Source organism: Camellia sinensis, chromosome 7, assembly GCF_055761805.1.
Source record: "Camellia sinensis isolate YWXY chromosome 7, ASM5576180v1, whole genome shotgun sequence".
NCBI lineage: Eukaryota > Viridiplantae > Streptophyta > Magnoliopsida > Ericales > Theaceae > Camellia > Camellia sinensis.
The window spans coordinates 149198679-149218818 of NC_138967.1; the positions used below are offsets into that span (position 1 = coordinate 149198679).

The window sequence follows — 20140 nt, forward strand, 5'->3', positions numbered from 1 at the left end:
CAATCCAAAATCAAACAATTTAAATGTAAAATTGATATGATTAAAAGAACAATGAAGGGCAAAATAAAATGGGGCATTGACACATAAATCCTAAAATCAAAACTTATACACCAACTAGTCCCACAATTATTTTAATGAACACATAAGTCCTTGTTTATTTAAATCGACACATTTACTACTCTTTTTATGATATGATCAATTTAAAGATTCTGTCATTATTATTTGTAATTATTTATCTTTTAAAAAAGTATTCTAAATTTTTTTTATAATTATATTACTAATTTAGACAAATCACATTTCACATTCAAACCACCTAAAATATAACATGCGAATTATAAAAATCAAATCACATTCCTCATCAGCGAGACATCAACGAAATAACAAGAAGTTCCCCCTCGAGTTGGTCCTTTCCTTTCCAATTTATGTGCACAAGGAAACGTAATCAAAGAGGAACCATATTCCTACAAATTCGCTGCTACATCACCATACGAAGGGTAAAAATGTCAGCCAATCCCATCCCCACACACTACGGATCTGATTGAAGACAATACCAACAAAATAGGATCTCATATATCACCAAGGATCCTTTAGAGTGAAATTTCCCTAAAGTTTCCTAAAGTGTTATATTGTCTGATTGAGATTTACTGGCAAGTCACATCAGAAAAATTGATGTGACTTGCCAGTAAATCTCAACCACACAATAACTTTAGGGAAAAATCACTCTAGAGGATCCTTGCTCCTCATATATCTATATAACAGGTAAAACGTGATTTTTTAACCTATAAAGCCTCTAAAAATTCTAAGTTCCCAATATAAATTTTATAATTTTTTGATTTTTAAAATTTTAAATAAATATTCTATTGGTTAGCTCTTATTCAAGTAAAAAAAAAAAGGTTAATTACAAAAAAAAGTCTCAGGATTTCACGTATTTTATAATTTAAACCCCAGAGTTTTAATTTCAACAAATTAAACCTTGGAGCTTTATTAGTGTTTCAATATGAACCCTCCGTCCATCTCCATTTCACTTAATCTTTTTCCTTCTTTCAGATTCAAACCCACATATTCAAACCCTTATATCTCAGGACACATTGGTTTCCAATCAAGTATCGTCCACTGCATCTTTGCAGGATTTTGCATATTTTTCAATTTAAACTCCAGAGTTTCAATTTCGACAAATTAAACCTTTGAGTTTTATCCGTGTTTCAATGTGAACCCTCCGTCTATCTCCGTCTCACTTAATCTTCTTCCTTTTTCCAGATTCAAGCCCATATATTCAAACACTAATATCTCAAGGCACCTTGGTTTCCAATCAATCATCATTCATTGCATCTTCGCTGCCAAGAATATTGTCGTGATAGTAGCAAGAAAAAAAATAGAAAAATCTTATTTTTGGCTAACTTTCAAAGCTCCAATGACATGCAAAAAGGGGTGAAATAAAGTGTATAAAATGTGGAATAAAAACTAAGTCATAAGGTAAATCCAATGACGTGAAAATAAGGCCAAATGGAGTTACGAAGAGGGAGATATAAGGGTTTGAATACGTGGGTTTCAATTTGAAAATTTTTCCCAAAGAGAAAAAAAAATTGGTCAACTTTCGAAGGTCTGACAATATACAAAAAGTGGTGGAACAAGGCATATGAGGTATGAAATAAAAACTAGGCCATGAGGGGAATAAAACAATCTGAAAATGAGGTGAAACGAAGTTACAGCGAGTGAGATACAAAGGCTTGAACATGTGTGTTTGAATTTGAAAATTTTGCCCAAAGAGAGAAAAAAATTTAGCCAACTTTTAGAGCTCCAACAGCTTGCAAAAAAAAAGGTGGAACAATGTGTATGAGGGGTGGAATGAAAATTGAGCCATGAGGTGAATCCAATGATGCGAAAATGAGGCAGAACGAAGTTACAACGACGGCGATACAAGAGTTTGAACATGTTGGTTTGAGTCTGAAAGAAGGAAGAAGATAAAGTGAGACAGAGATAGATGGAGATGGACGAATGGTTCACATTGAAACACGGATGAAACTCCATGGATTAATTTGTCGAAATTGAAACTTTGGGGTTTAAGTTAAAAAGCACGCGAAAACCTAAGGTTGCATTTGGTAGAGTTTTGTAAATATGATTTGAGAGTATGAGTTGTATTTTGAGTTTGTGAGTTGTGGAATTATGATTTAAGTGTAGAAAATTTGTTTGGTTATGATTTTTGAATAGAGTATTAAATTGAGTTTTGAATTGAGTGTGAAATTGAGTTTTGAAAGTTTGATTTGACATGTGAAGTAAGAAAATTTGTTTGGGTATGAGTTTTGGAAAGAGTTTTCAAAACTTAATTCAAATTATTATAACTCATAACAAAACACACTACTTTCACATTATTGAAAATTCTATCAACACTCATAACCAAACTCTTTTTAAAATTCAATTAAAAAAAATATTATTAACAGAAAATAACATTAATCAATTTTTTAATTGAAAATACTACAAAGGAAATAATTTTTCTTTCAAAATAAATATTCAAAAAATTTAAATCATAAATATTTAAATAATTTAAATAATCTAAAAAATTTAATAAGTAAAAAATTAAAATAAATATTCAAAAAATTTAAATCGTAAAAATTTAAATAATTTAAATATTCAAAAATTTTAAATAATTTAAAATGTTAATATTTTAAATTTAAAAATAACTCTGCACTCAAATCATTACCAAACACATAAAACAAAACTCAATTAATAAATTATTTTTAAAACTCATAACCAAACACATAACTTGAAACTCCATACTACTTTCACAACTCTACACTCAAATCGTAACCAAATACATAACAAAAAAATTAAAATATTTAAAAATATTTTTATAAAATAGAGTTTGAATTTATTTTTATAAAATATTTTAAAATTTAAAAAATTAAAATCGTAATATTTTGAAATCAAAATATTTAAAAATATTCAAAAAATTTAAAAATTAAAAAAATCGTAACATATTTAAATATTAAAATATTTAAAATCTTAACAAAATTAAAATATTTTTAAAATATTTAAAAAATTAAAATATTGATTTGAATTGAGTTTTGAAAAGAGTTTTGAATGATGTGTTTGGTTATGAGTTTTGAAAAGTAATGATTATGTTTTGAATTGAGTTTTGAGAAATTGGTGTAGAATTATGATTTGAAAATTCCAAACAAACAACACACTCAAATCAATAGGTAGAATTATATTTTGAGAGATTTACCAAACGGAGCCTAAAGGTTGCGTTTGGTAGAGTTTTGTAAATATGATTTGAGAGCATGAGTTGTATTTTGAGTTTGTGAGTTGTGAAATTATGATTTGAGTGTAAAAAATTTGTTTGGTTATGATTTTTGAATAGAGTGTTGAATTAAATTTTGAATTGTATGTAGAATTGAGTTTTGAAAGTTTGATGTGACATGTGAAATAAGAAAATTTGCTTGGTGATGAGTTTTTAAAATAGTTTTCAAAACTTAATTCAACCTATAATTGATAATCAAACACACAACTCATAACTCGATATCCGTATTTTTTATCAACAGTCATAACCAAACTATTTTTAAAATATTCAAATAAAAAATTGATTTTTTTTTCAATTAATTGTTTTTCAATAATTTTTTTGAATAATTTTTTTTTTCAAATAACTTCTATGTCAATTATTTTATGTCAATTAATTTTTCTATAAATTCATTTTTTAGGCCTGTATAAACATTAAAAATATTTTAAATTATTTAGAAAATTAAAATATTAAAAATATTTAGAAAATTCAAATATTAAAAGTATTCCGAAAATTAAAATATTAAGAGTATTAAAAATATTCCGAAAATCAAAATATTTACAATTAAAATATCAAAATATTAAAATATTTTTATGAAAACTAAAATATTAAAAATATTCCTATAAAATAAAATAAAATATTTAAAATAAAAAATAAAAAATATTTAAAATTTAAATATTCAAAAAATTTAAATAATTTAAAATTTTAAAATAAAAATATTTAAATAATTTAAATATTCAAAAAAATTAAATAATTTAAAATTTTAATATTTTAAATTTAAAAACAACTCTACACTTAAATTGTAACCAAACACATAAAACAAAACTCAATTAAGAAATTATTTTTAAAACTCATAACCAAACACATAACTCGAAACTCTATACTACTTTCACAACTATACACTCAAATCTTAACCAAATACATAACAAAAAAATTAAAATATTTAAAAATATTTTTATAAAATAGAGTTTGAATTTATTTTTATAAAATATTTTAAAATTTAAAAAATTAAAATGGTAATATTTAAAAATATTCAAAAAATTAAAAAATTAATGAACATGTATTATAAGTCTTTTTTATTATTATCAATGAACATGTATTATAAGTCTTTTTTACTTCAAAACCTTTTGTATTATGTGAGATAAGTTGTATGGAGATTGTATATTTATGATATAAAACTACCAACCAACCAGCCAAATCGATTACATAAATCATTTTTCTCCACTCAATTATATCAATGGCCATTTAGTTAATCAAATTAAGGAGATTCATATATCTATTTACTACACTAGCTTACGTCTATATTCATATGTAATGTATATTTTTTTCATCAATAAAGTTTTCTTTTTTATCGTTCCAAAAAAAAAAAAAAACACTTCCATCTATCGTCACTGTATCACATCTTTTCACTACTGTCTCTGTTGGTCTCCATTGCATATGACCAAACTATCTTAATCTATACTCTCTCAGCTTATTTTTATATTTATTATTTAAAAATAAATAAATAAAATTGTGAGGCCACCTTTTTATTGATGATGGGCACTTGTGTTTTTTTTTTTTTTTTTTTTTTGTGACCAAACAATGTTAGAATGATTATATTTTGTTATCATATTTTGTTTACAATTTCATGTGCCAATAAATACTACATTAGTAACAAGCCTAACTAATGGAACACATAAACTAATACAGTTTTGACATATAAAATAATAAATAAACTCATAAAGTAATAAATAAACCTAGCAGAAAAAAAGATGATGATTATAGTATTAATGATTTTTACTTTTTTATTTGAAATGATATTAAAATTTGAGTAATGTTATAATTGTCATCTATTATCTTATCTTATAATCTAATGTGTAAATTTAGTTATTAGCAGTATATTAGAAATATACTTTAATAATGAAATTCATTACACCAATATTATGCTAACAAATAAGATAAGATAAAGAATTAGTGTTGATGAAATTTTATTAATACAATGTAAATTGTGGGATTAGTGTCTTGATAAGTTTTAGTTCAAATCTTCAAAGGCATTGGCTTTTGATTGGAGGGGCCACTCCTTCAGAGAAGCACTAAATTTGCATATAAAATTCAAAGCTTTGCAGGGTCCACTGCCGCCCTCAACTCCCATGAGTCCGCCAGGAGTCTAATAATTATTAAATTTAAATTTATTTGAATTTAAGAAAAATTATATGAATCCAACTTGACCTACTTGACTCAATTCTCATCGGACACAACTCTCAATATATTTCTTTTGGCCCTCCTAACAATGAAATCTTGGCTCCGTCCTTGTCACTATGTGACTAATTATTATAATAAATTTTGACAATTTTGGTGGGATTAAATAGCTATTTTGGATCATCTTATCACTTATGGAAATGGTCATGCTTGGCTCCTTTTGTTATAGTCGTTTGCTTGTCTTCCCCGTTTTTATTTTTATGTAACAAGAATGTTTGCGGAGTGATTAGCTGCTTTTTGACAATTTTGGGGGAATTAAATAGCTATTTTGGACTACCTTATCACTTGTGGAAATGGTCATGCTTGGCTCCTTTTGTTGTAGTCGTTTTTGCCTATTTTTCCCGTTTTCATTCTTACGTAACAAGAATGTTTCCGAAGTAATTAGATGCTCCAGTAATTTTCTTAGGGGTTGCCAGTCTTCCCTATTTTCATTTCAACCTAAACCGTTTGCTTATTTCTATTAAGTAAAATTGACGAGAAAAGTATATTTTAGTCATTAAATTCATTTGACAACCCATATTATCATTGTAAACTGTATTTAAAAAAAATACACCATACACAATTTGTTAAAATTGAATTTGACTATGATTGGTGATATCTTCCCAATTCTTAACCTTTTACATAGAACATTGTCATAATTTGGTGAATTTATACTTTAATTTGATTGTTTTAATAGTATTAATTAATTTGATCATATGAATTATTAAAAAAGAAAAAAAAAATGTATAGAACTTAATAATACAAGTCTAATAAAAAAATATGTAATCTGATTCAGTTTGATTTTGGCCCATAAGATTTAGGCTTACGAGTGGGACATGATTTTAATTTTTTTTAAATAAGACCAGCCCATATCAACCTGTTGATTAGTCAAAGCCAAAAAAATCCATTAATATATGGGACGCGGACACAATAGTTACGGGCCGAGTAAGCCTGGACCGTCCCATTGATGACCCCTACTTTATAGGAAAAGAACACATAATCACTTTATCTAAAACTTGTGAGAAAAAAATAGGAAAAAGTAGTTTCGTGGCCCTATACAATTGCAAGGATACACCACGTAATACATAGATCGAAACTACTAAATAATTTATACCTAAAACAAGCATCATTAATTACTGGAAAATTAGTTGTTACATACTAATTAAAAAGTATGTATAAGATTTGTAATTGAGTTATGTTAGGGATCCTAAATAAAATATCAAATGTTTTATCAAACCTCTCACATGGATGTGAGATCCACGCAAATTACATGTGTGTGGGTCCCATACCCATATGAGAGATTTGATAAAATATTTGATAATTTATTTAAAATCTCTAACATTTTCCTTTGTAATTTTAGTTGTGAATCAATTTGAGGGGCCCTTTCACTAATGGTCAATTACTCAAGCAAAATTGTTAAGCGACTATCACATCATAGATTTTTAAGAAAAAAATTGTAAGTTTATTTTGTTTTCAATTTATGTTATATTTTTTCACAATATTCTTATTTTATGCTATGTTTTCCTAAACGTACTCGGAAATGAGTTGGGAGTGGTGAGTTTCGCAAATATAGTAGAGACAAAAAATAATCTAGAAAAATATAGAATAAGTAGAAAAAGGACAATTTTGCCTTCAAATACTCCAGGGTTGCAATTATGGAGTATTTTTGTCAGTCTTCCCATTTTCATTAGTTTTTTATGTGTCAAGAGAGTTGGTGGAGAACTTAGCTCCAATTTTCTTAGCATGCATTTGAAAATTTTAAATTCGAACGATTTGTAAAAGGAAGAAAAAAGTTAATTATATTTTTTATTCATATAATTGAATTCAAATTTCACATTAGTTTTTATATATTTTTAATTTAAATAATTTACTTTCTACATTTTAAATCTAATTTTAATTTAGCACTTTCATCTAAATTCGAGATTAAAATTAACAATTTTAATACAATTGTCAATTTTCTAGGAGTGTTTTGGGAACATAGAAAAAAGCCGTTTTTTTTTTTCCACTGTTTAATTGACTTTTTTGCTTATTGAAAAGTATTATAATATGGTATCATATCATTTGTGAAAATTGTGAAATTCCCATATTACCCTCTTGGGAATATGGTATACCCTTAGTCAATGAAATAAATTTTGATATTTCGGTAATTTGACATATGACTTATTTATATCTTGCTAAAAGAAAACATTTTTCAAATAAGTTGCTTTTTACTTATTTCAGAAAAGTAAAAAGTAGTTTTTTTCTAACTTCCCAAAAGAGTTTCAATTTTGTTCTCATGTCTAAATTGGAGGTTAAAATTAATAATTTTAGAACATTTGTCAATTTTTTAAGGTGTACATATAGACAAAATTAACAAAAATTTAGACCAAAGGACTAAAGCAAAATTAAACTTAAAGTGTAAAGGCCAAATTATTCAAATTGTAACTATAAGTACTAAAATAAAATATAAGTCAAACTACAAGGATGAAAAATGTAAGTAACCCAAAAATAAAAATGAAGGAGAATTTGGACAAAGTCCCCTCATAATAAAATTTTAATGCTTATAAAAAGTTTTCATTGAAAAGTCGAATACACATTATTATTACCAAAATATCCGTAGTGACTAATTTAATATTTTAACCTTTAAAATGATATAATTTTTGATGTAGATGTTCATTTTTAATAAAATTAGTATTTTAGAATTCTCTTATCAAGATGTATCAAACAAGATTTAGGTTGACTATGAAATTCTTTCAAAAAAAAATTACCGTCGAAATTGACATAAACAATAATATTTTACTCTGTTGCACAATAAAATTTGTATTGCAAAAGAAATAATTCAAGAACACGCTATCAGAATATAACTTTACTATCATTCTTGAATAAGACATCAAAAAAAGAAACATAGTACATATTAAAAGAGTAATAATAACAACTAAAGATGAAATTTTACTTTCATATTTATAAATTAGACTTTACTTTTCCCAGATCGCGATCATCAATCCACCTAAGGCACCACCACTAAACCATCTCTCTACTAAACCATCCCTCTCTTTAACACCCTTTGCCATCAAACACCAACCAATTTTACTATTAGAGCCACTACAGGAAAAAAGGGATATGGTGGCGTTTTTTTAACGACGTTTTTTTAAACGTTACTGTTATTAGTATTTAACGGCGTTTTATAAACGCCGCATATTCTATTAGACAAGACGGCACCGTTTTATAATGGGAAAACGCCTCCAAATGCGGTGCCACACGCACCTCCTTTTGTGAAACCTTATTTTGAATCAGAACCCTCTCTAAGCATTTCGATCGAAGATTCAGAGCTCTCTCTCTCTCTCAACTCTTATACGCACACATCTCTCTCTCCCTCTCAACCCTCTCTAAGCTCAATCGAAGATTCAGATCGAAGCTCCATCGAAGCGATTTCGAAGCTCCATTGAAGATTCAGATCGAAGCTCCATCGAAGCAATTTTGAAGCTCCACCAAAGATTCATACCTAAGCTCCATCGAAGATTCAGATCGAAGCCCCATGGAAGCGATTTCGAAGCTGCACCGGCGAGGTAGCGAGCTCCACCGGCTCATTTGCAAAGATTCAGTGATTTCCAGAAGCTCAGATCTGAACTCTGGCCCCTCGATTACTCGCATTTCAAGCTCCGATCTGGAAAAAATCTCAGTTCGATTCTTGAGGTATGTTCGGATTGACTCAATTTGTACGATTATTTGTTGTTCCCTTCATCTCTCTCTCTCTCTCTCTCTCTCTCTCTCTCTCTCTCTCTCTCTCTTATGGTTCTGCGATGGTGGAGGGGCTGGGAAGGGGTAGGTAGATCGTCGGATTTTGGAGGATAGGCAAGGGGATTACTGAGTTTGGTCCTGGAGGGAGGGATTTCTGTATCAATGTGCAGATACATAAATGATATATACTGATATATATATATATATATATATATATATTAATAATGTCTATTGGAAATGTTTCTATTTTTAAATCAAGATGCAAATGATGGGAACTTGAATGGATAGGATTTTTGCACAGAGTCTTGTCTGGCCTCTGAGACCGACCATTTACTTGTAGATACTATTGAAAGCAGGGTGTTGAGTAACAAGGAGGGAGAGTCTTCTCTTTCAGAATCCAAGTGGTTAGAACATGATGAATCTTTGGCTGTTTGGGTCAAGGTATATATTAATGTTGTTGCTTTGACTTCTACCTTGTTCTCTTTTATTACATCATTAGTATAGTGCACATATACAAGTTTGATAGTTCTGGGGCGCTGTTTCTCAATGTGGTTGCCTTGTTGATTGAGGTTTGATTGTACAAATTAGTATGATGGCTGGTGAAGTAGAAGTTAAAACTTCACCTGGCTCACCTTTGTAATTTAGGCCCTTCTGTTTTCATTTTATAGAGTTGATTGAAAAATTTTCGGAGCTCTTTTCTTCACTCTCATGAATGTATTGGTCCAGACACCAGCAGGTAGTAGTGGTCTGCGTGTTCTTGGTTTCTTGTGATAGTTTTTCATGTTTATACTTTTGCTTACCAACTTAACTTCTTCATTAGAAATTTATTCTTCATACTCTGCATTTAGTGGTCACTTGAACCTGATAATTTATTCACTGACAAATACCCACCATCTGATTCAGGTTTTTCCAGCAGTTATTGGCATTGTTCAGTATACATCAAATGTCTCTCTCTCTCTTTCGTTTTGTTGCTATGGGAAAAAAGCTGGTTGTTGTATGCACTTTAGGAACTTACACATTGATAATGAATATTTTGCTTGGAGGATTTATAGTTGCCCAAAGTAAGCTGCCTGATTTCTATTTTCACTTTTGAGCCTACCTTGAATTAGAATGAGCTTTTAATTTACCAATCTTTATACCACATTGTTGAATATTTCTTGACATTTAACCAAGTAAGTTGTGGATTCTTTCATGTGATTGTTTATATATTCGATGATCAAAGCACTACATCTACAACCATTCATTTCCTTTTGTGCCCACAGATGACATTGAGCCATTTATGATATGGGGCTATTATATTTCTCCAGTGATGTATGGACAAAATGCTTTAGTCATTAATGAATTTCTTGACAAAAGATGGAGCGCCGTAAGTTCTCTTTTACTGTTTGCATAGTATCTTTACATTCTCAAAATTCTGAACATTTTTCTTATTGCAGCCCAATCCAGACCCCCGAATTCATGCACCTACCGTTGGGAAAGTCCTTCTCAAGTCTAGAGGCTTCTTCACGGATGACTACATGTTTTGGGTTTGTGTTGGAGCACTCTTGGGTTTTTCTCTTCTCTTCAACATTTTATTTATTGCAACATTGACTTTTTATCTCATCTAGTCATTTGGTTCAGATATTTTTATTTGAAAATGGATTTCCTTCGTTGGAAGTAGATTTCCAGGCTTAACAACCCTGTTTCTGGATGTTCTACATTAGCTCTTAGTGATTCAAAATCTATATTCTTGGATGAAGATGTTGGAAAGAAGAATAAGAAATCATCTGGACGAATGACCTTTGAAGGTTTGAGCCTTTACCTTTGTCTCTTTTGATCCTTACTTAATGATCTCGTCTTCTATTTCTCTTGCTGCCAATTAAGTTAAAACACGTAGGTCACTAGTTACTCCTTTATCACATTTCTTTTCCATTTTAAAGTTCATGGCAAGTTGAATTGCATTGTGTGTGTAATGATGTCAATGAAGTGGGGAAACCGGATATCCTAAGAGGAATTAAGAAAACAGCAATAGGAATAGGTCTTTCAAAAGGATATCTTGTTTTAAATTAGATCTATGCAGCGCAAAAATAAAGCCAGTTTTTGAATACAGAAGTAAAGACAAATTTTTGTGAGACTTTTGAGGATAAAAAAAAGCTAGCTTTCTCTTTTAGTTCTTTTTCTTGGGTTGTAACTAGCACATGACATGACATTAATCGATCCCTGTTGTGTAAAAAATGATCTACTGATCTTAATTTTGAAATCTTCTGATTGATTTTATAGGTTTTGATATGACGGTGAGAAATGCTTCACGGGGTGCTGACTCTAGTGTTGGTGTTACTGATCATGCACCTAGAAAAGGAATGCTTTTTCCCTTCCAACCCCTTTCACTTGCATTCAATCATATCAACTACTATGTGGATATGCCCACTGTGAGTCATTCTAAGTAGTTTGTTGTCTAGTGCTTATGTTGATTAGGAGTGCTAGAATTATCTTCTGTTTCTTTTTTCTCTTATTCAGAGCCAGCATTGCTTGTCAATCAGTATTATTTCTGTATGTGTTACACTGACATGTTTACTACATGATGAAGTGCTCTTTGTTTCCTCTAGTACATTTATTAAACACAATTGTGTCTGTCATGTGAGGATATAACAAAAACAAAGAAGCACACAACTTGTTCTGCTGATGTTCTGTATCAAATTTAATAAAAACAAAGAAGCACACAATGAGTGGGAGTTAGATCAAATGGCCTCTAAATTTGTTTATGCTATGAGAGCATTATTTATTTAATTTTACATGATTCTCATGATACTCTGTTTGGTTGCGTAGAAAAATGGAGGAAAAAGAAAATGAAATTCTGGGTTATTTATGATATTGTTTGCAGACTCAGATTGTTTTGCGTCAAGTAGGATTACCCTATGTTCGGTAGCGTATAAAATGGAGCAAAAAGAAAAGAAAAAGTAAAGAATTTTTTTGCAGACTCAGATTGTTTTTTTTCCAGTAGAATTATCCTTTGTTCGGTTGCTTAGAAAATGGAGGAAAAAGAAAAGAAAATGTAAAGTAAGTTCTGGGTCTTCTGCGGCTGCCACAGGCAATGGTCTTTTTATTATTTTTTTTAATTTCCTCTGCTTTTCGTGATTTCCATTATGGAATGGTTGTTTAGTTTCTTTCTGATTCATAATGTTTGTTTTTATTTTTGAAAAATTTCAGATTCTTAGCTTTCTGACCATTGTCACATGTTTTACTCATCTGCTTGTTTCTCTCTACTTCTATTTGGGTATTACTTGTAGACTTAGATTTACCCTCTGTTCGGTTGCTTAGAAAATGGAGACAAAAAATTAAAGAAAATTCTGGATCATCTGTTATCTGAATGGTCATATATATATAATATATATATATATATATATAACTGGGAAGTTTAAGATTCGGATTATTGAATTTTTTTTCCTCTTCATTTCTGTCTGTTCATTTTCTGAGCTACCAAACAAGTGTTGCTTACAGGCATGTAGACCAAGAAGACATGATGTTTTGTGGGATTTTCGATGGACATGGTCAATGGGGACATTATCTGATGTAGGCATATAGACCAGTGAAGACTACAAGTTTAATGCTAAGACATGATTTTTTGATATATGTTAGTTTGTGGTTAATGTTAAAATATGATTTTTAAATTTTGGATATGTTAATTTTGTGGATAATGGTGATTGGATATTAATTGAATGAGAAAGTGAATTAGTGCTTCATTACAGCTATTTGAATGGGAGTTATTATTTTATGTTAGTGCTATTACAGGTATTTTTTAAATTCAATCAAAAAATTAGCACAATTTCAAAAAAAAAAAAAAAGAAGACGGATATGACGGCATTTTTACAAACGCCTCTTAAACCCTCATATTTTTAAAAAAGATATGACGGCGTTTTTCCGAAACGTCGTTAAATATTGTCAATGACGTCAGCATGTGCTTAGGAGGACATTTGATGGCGTTTTTAAAAACGCCGCCTATACTAATATGACGACGTTTTCAAAATGCCACAAAGTTATAGCGACGGCCGCGTCCTCGGCGTTTGGTTCTAAGCGTCGCAAAAGAAATTAGCAGCGTTTTTGACAGTTATAGCGGCGTTTTTTAAACACCACTAAAAATCTGTTTTCCAGCAGTGAACATGTTAAACAAAATTTAAAATAGTTTAGGAAGTCTCCACCACAACATAGAAACTTTTAGGATAAGATGTGAGACCAACCTTTTCATCTTCCAATCCTTTTTGTTTATCATATACTAGCTAGACCTCTAATTTTCAATTGTGAAGTCATCAGAGTCAGAGCGAAAAGTTACTCAGAAAAAGGCATTAGGTGATAGCGTGGAGTTTGTGAACTTTTCGTCCCAAAATAAAAAAATAGGGACCTAAGCCACTAAAAAAATTGTGTACTTAAAGCATTGCGTATCTTACGTGAGAGAGTTTTGGTCAATTTTTTAATAAATAAATTAATATGAATGATAGTTTTTAAGGTATTTAAAAAAAATTAAATTTGACTTTTTGTAAAAAAAAATTAGATCTTGAGATTTTAATTTTTTAATTTTAACACTAATCTTTTGATATTTTTTTTTTCAAGCTAAACTGTTTGCTTATTTCTATTAAGTAAAATTGATGGAAAAAATGTATTTTAGTCATTTAACAGTTTATATTATCCTTGTAAATTGTATTTAAAAAAAATACACAAAAGACAATTTGTTAAAATTGAAATTAACAGTGACTAGTGATATATCTTCCTAACTCTCAACTTTTTACATAGAACATTGTCATTGTCATAATTTGTTAATTTTGTGCATTTATACTTTAATTTGATTGTTTTAATAGTATTAATTAATTCGATCATATGAATTATTAAAAAAAAATGTGAATATAAGTCTAATAAAAAATATATAACTTGGTTCAGTTTGATTTTGGCTTGTAAGATTTAGGCATACGAATGAGACGTGGTTTTAATTTTTTTTTTTTTTAAATAAACCCCACTAGCCCATTGATTGGTCAAAGTCCAAAAAATCCATTAATATATGAGACATGGACACAATAGTTGAGGGTCAAGTCCAAAAAATCCATTAATATATGTGACATGACCACAATAGTTGAGGGCCAGGTAAACCCGACCTATCCCATTGATGACATCTACCTTATAGGAAGAGAATACATAATCACTTTCTCTAAAACGTGTGAGAAAAAATAAGAAAAAGTAGTCTCGTGGCCCTATATAATTGTAAGGATTCACCACGTAGTATATAGATTGGAATTACTAAATAATTTCTACCTAAAACAAGCATCATTAATTGCTGGAAAATTAATTGTTACACACCAATTAAAAAGTGTGTATGAGATTTGTAATTTTAGTTGTGAATCATTTTGAGAGGTCTTTCGTTCATGGACAATTAGTCAACAAAAATTGTCATGTGACTATCGCATCAGATATTTTTGAGTAAAAAATTGTAATTTTGTTTTATTTTCAATTTATGTTACATTTTCCCACAATACTTTTATTTTGTGCTATGTTTTCTAAACCTACTCGGAAATGGGTTGGGAATGGTGAGTTTCGAAAATACAGTAGAGACAAAAAAATAATGTAGAAAAATTTAGATCATATTAATTTCAAGCCCCTCTCTCTCTCTCTCTCTCTCTCTCTCTCTCTCTCTCTCTCTCTCTCTCTCTCTCTCTCTCTCTCTCTAATGTTGAAAATTGTGTAGATAAAAATGTAGATCATACTTATTTTGAGATAAGCATCGTTCAAAATTTGAAAAACAATATTAAACTATGAACATGAATATATAGAAATCTCAACTTACGATACAGTGGTTAATACTTACCTGGTCGTATCATTAACCGAAGGGCACACAATGCTAAAATTCGTAACAACTCTTTAAAGAATACCCGATAACCCAAATATATCAATTTTTTACTGAAATTTATTTTTTCCTTTGTTTAGATAAAAATTATAGTCTAATATTTAAATTAATTTTTTTACAATATATTCAGGGGTCTAATTAATTTTTTGGAATAATTTAGGAGATTAAAATAAAACTTCAAAAGAAGTTTCTATGCCACATCAGTAAGTTCTGTTTTATTCTAAACAACAATTGACAATAAAGATAAAATTAATCTAAAATTGAATTATTAAAGTATAAAATTAATATAAATATATATAAGTTAAATTATTTTTTTAGTGATAATTGAGAAGGTAAAAAGAAAATTACACTATTTGAAATCATAGTAAGCGAAAGGCCTTGTAGCCTGATAGCATATACATATAGGTTGGCTTACCAACCAAGTGGCTCGGGTTCAAGCAATCTCCCTTGTTAATTCCCCCTACCCCCATTAACCCCTAACATCTAATATTTAATCTCAAATCCGTCGGTTTAAAAGTCGCATTCATCCAAACATATCTAATAAATATTTAACAATTAAACTCTATGATGTTTTGCGATTGAAGATTACAAGTTCAATGTGTTTGGGTTACCCCTTCCCCTACTAATAACCAACACCTATTGCTACATACCGTATGATACAAAAAATACAATGATATTTGATATATATTTTTTTGTCCCTTCAATTAAAATTTAAATTAAAATGCCTAATTATAATGGAATATGTTGTAAACTGAATTTTTAATCACTGGTTAGGAATTCTGAGCACTAGTTATTTGTGGGGACATGATTTACTTTGTCTCTTTAATTTGCACAAGTCTTTTCTTAGTCTTTATTAGGAGATAATATAGGTAAAAGATTATCGGTAATACTATATGCACCAATTGATATACCAACTAATGTACTAACATACCTTATGTCATTATTATTGACCACACCCATTATACAAATGACAAATATCCAAAACTTCTAAAATTATACCATAACATCTGTTAGTATATTAATTAATATACCAATTGATGCATGTAACATTATTCAAAAATTATTTGTCAATTTTTTCACCACTCTTTAATTATTATTTTTTTTATACACAAGGACATTGACACTTGTTGTTTATAGACTTTTCCATCGTGTCATGCATGCTAGTCTGTATTTTTGGGAAAATTATTCAATACTCCCGGAGCACCACGTGTCCATACTCCAAACCAATCACCAATTAGTTAGTCCCATGTTGTCCCCCATCTCCAATATAAATCGTGGGCCCTTGTGTCTCTCCACCAATCAAAACATTATGGAGCACCACGTGTCCATACTCCGGGAGTACTGAATAATCACCCGTATTTTTGAGACTCTCTAATCCCAACTATAAAAGCACATCACAGCCATTAGCTTCATCATCCAAGATTGGTAACTCAGAGTTTGTTATGCAACATGGGTTCATCTTTCTATCTTCATGTGTTCATGCTCTTGTGTTGTTTTCATCTTTTTATAATGTTGTCTAACTCTTCCTCTTCTGCGCAGCCATTATGCCATGAAGATGAGAGTTCATCCTTGCTGCAGTTCAAGCATAGCTTTTTTATTAACAAGTCTACTTCAAAGGTTGAATCATGGAAGAAGTTCAAAGGAAAAAGCAGTGATTGTTGCTTATGGGATGGCGTCGAGTGTGATCACGACACTGGTCATGTGGTTGGCCTCGACCTCAGTAGCAGTTTTCTCTACGGTTCTATCAACTCCAATAGTAGCCTCTTTAACTTGGTTCACCTTCAGAGGCTGAATCTTTCCGGCAATCACTTCAATTTTTCTCAAATCCCACCTAGAATCGGAAACCTTTCGAAACTAACTAGTCTAGACCTATCCTACTCTGTATTTTTTGGTCAAATTCCTTCAAATATCTCAAATCTTTCAAAGTTGGTTTATCTCAATCTCTCTGGAAATGTTGTTGACTGGAATCATGTAAGCCTTCTGAAACTTAAAAAACCCAATTTGAAAGACCTAGTTCAAAATCTTACCAATTTGAAGGTACTTGACCTCAGTTGGGTGAATATGTCTTCTACAGTGACTCGTGCTTTGTCAAATATGTCTTCACTAACAACTCTTCTTCTTAAGAGTTGTCAGTTGTATGGTGAATTCCCAACAACCATTTTTCAACTACCAAACCTTCAGATTCTAAGCATGGGAAACAATGACGATCTCACTGGTAATCTGCCTGAACTTCAGCTTGGTAGTCCCCTAAAGCAATTGGATTTATCAAGATGTCATTTTTCTGGGATGCTTCCAGTTTCGCTTGGTAGTGTGACCAAACTCACCCATTTGGACCTTAGTTGGAACCAATTTTGGGGTCAAATTCCTGCATCGTTAGGAAACCTATCACAACTAACTGTCTTAGTCCTTGGTGGAAATAATTTTGATGCACCAACCTTCCCTTTGACACTTGGTAAGCTATCCAAACTCAATGTATTATACCTTACATGTATGAAAATACGTGGTGAGATACCAGAGTTTTTAGCTAACCTGACCCAGCTATACGTTTTGTTTATCGATGCAAATGAATTAGTTGGTCAAATCCCATCTTGGCTTATGAACCTCACCAAATTAACGGGTCTAGACCTCTCATACAATCAACTACATGGCATGATTCCAAGCTCAATATCTCAACTCAAGCATCTTGAATATCTTAATTTTGTTGGAAACAACTTGAGCGGTAAATTGGAGCCAGACATTTTTTTTAAGCTCCAAAACCTTATTCTATTGGATTTGTCACACAACAAATTAACGGTGTTTACCAAAAATATTACCAATGCTACTCTTCCAAAGTTTATCATTCTAGGATTGGCATCGTGTAACATGAAGGAGTTCCCCAATTTCCTGCGATTCCAAGATGAATTAGAGGTTTTCAACTTTGATAATAACAAAATTCACGGTGAAATACCAACTTGGTTTTGGAACAACACTAAAGAATCTATGCGAGGGGTCAGCTTTCGGAACAACTTTCTGACAGGTTTTGAACAACATCCTGATGTCATTCCATGGCAGTCATTAGTATATTTAGACCTCAGTTTTAATAGACTGCAAGGATCACTACCAATTCCACCACCGTCCACCGTTCTTTATCGGGTCACTGGTAACTTATTATTGGGAGAAATTTCACCATCAACAATCTGCCACAATAGTTTTCTTCAAATTCTTGATTTGTCTTATAACAACTTAAATGGCACAATTCCTCAATGTTTGTCTGATTTTAGTGATTCTCTGTTAGTGCTCAATCTAAGTCACAACAATTTTCACCGCAATATTCCTCTCATGATGGGGATCAACTTGAAGATGATTGATCTAAGTCAAAATCATTTTCATGGTCTGGTGCCAAAATCATTGCAAAATTGTACACTGCTTGAGATTCTCCTTCTTGGAAATAATCAAGTGGAGGGTACTTTTCCCTAGTGGTTGGGAGCTCTTCCTAAGTTACAAGTTCTTATTTTGCGATCTAACAGATTTCATGGTGCCATCACTGTTGCTGAAACCAATTTTAAATTTCCAAAGTTGCGGATCATTGACCTCTCTGACAATGGTTTCTCAGGTAACTTACCGTCAGAATACTTCCAAATCTGGAATGCAGTGACAACGGATGAAAGAGAAAAGTTGACATATATGGAGGAAATGAGTCAAAGGGTCATCAGCAATATAATGCTTAGGATGAGGTACATATATTCAGTAACAATGGATAACAAAGGCACCCATAGATTATACGAGAGGATCCAAAAGGCCTTCATAGCTGTGGATTTGTCAAACAACAAATTTGAAGGGGAAATTCCAGAATCTCTTGGAAGGCTCGGTGGACTTAAAATGTTAAACCTTTCCAACAACAATCTCACTGGTGTCATCCCGTCATCCTTGGCAAATCTGACAGCTGGAATCATTGGACCTTTCGCAGAACTTTCTCTCAGGAGAGATCCCTCAGCAATTAACCCGACTCACTTTCCTTGAAGTCCTAGACGTTTCTCACAACCATCTCACAGGTCGTATTCCTCGAGGGAATCAGTTTGATACATTTGAAAACAATTCATATGATGGGAATTATGGGTTGTGTGGTTTCCCTCTATCGAAGTTATGTGGAAATTCAGAGGTCTCACCACTACTATCCTTGAGCTTTCATGGTGATGATTCAAAGTTTCCAAGTGGTGTTGTTGACTGGATTATCATATTATTGGGTTATGGTAGTGGGCTAATAATTGGGTTGGTTATTGGGCACACTCTCACCACAAGGTATCATGAATGGTTTGTCGAGAAATTTGGAACAAGGAAGCAAACTCAGAGAAGGGTGCAAAGGAAGAGAAGAAGAAATTAACTCAGTAAGTGGTAATTTATTTTGTAATTTTTATCCATCTGCATACTATTTAGTGTGTTTGGTTTCAGTTTTTTCAATTTAATTTTTTGAAAAGTAAGTTTTTTTATTTTTTGTATTTTTTTTGTTTTTAGTGAATATTTTCAAAATTTTAAGCAATTTTTTTTATTTTTTTAGATGCACCTTACTTAGATGTATCTAAATAGTAAAATATTTGTGAAAAAATGTTTTAAAAAATTAATAAATACACAAAAATACAAAAAATGTACTGAATTTTCATATTTTTTGGTATTTAGTAAATTTTTTAAAGATTTTTTTTCACAAATATTATACTTTTTAAGTATATTTATGTTAGGTGTGTCTAAAAGTTAAAAAAAATTGGTTAAAATATTTAAAAAATTCATTGAAAACATTAAAATACAGAAAATCAAAAAATAAAATTTTTTGAAAACTGTTTTTTGAAAATCAAAACCAAACAAACTAATTAGCTTTTGTGAGTGTAATTCTCAATAATGCTTTTGTGTAATATGTAATTTCTCTTTTGAAGTAATACCAGTAGGCTCTTCTTGTAACATGATTCTACAAATTTGATATTATAATAAAGAAAAATAAATTTATGTTCATTGAAATGTTGGTTATGCAGTATTAATTATAATCCAAACTAGTTTTTATTTTTATTTTTATAATAATTATGATTGAATGTGATATA

At 30.5% G+C, this 20140-nt stretch overlaps 1 protein-coding gene and 1 long non-coding RNA gene across 2 annotated transcripts; both read left to right on the forward strand.

The window, feature by feature from the left end:
* The first annotated feature begins 10154 nt into the window (after positions 1-10154).
* On the forward strand, positions 10155-10798 carry LOC145794819 (uncharacterized). The gene is made up of 3 exons (XR_014334758.1): positions 10155-10269; positions 10471-10574; positions 10645-10798. It is a non-coding gene; the product is annotated as an uncharacterized LOC145794819 (long non-coding RNA).
* Positions 10799-16509: 5711 nt separating this feature from the next.
* On the forward strand, positions 16510-19660 carry LOC114258100 (receptor-like protein 7). Its single transcript, XM_028197953.2, is given in 2 exon segments — positions 16510-18991; positions 18993-19660. Coding segments are annotated over 2 exon segments (2910 nt in total). The 5' UTR covers positions 16510-16523; the 3' UTR covers positions 19435-19660.
* The last annotated feature ends 480 nt before the right edge of the window (positions 19661-20140 follow it).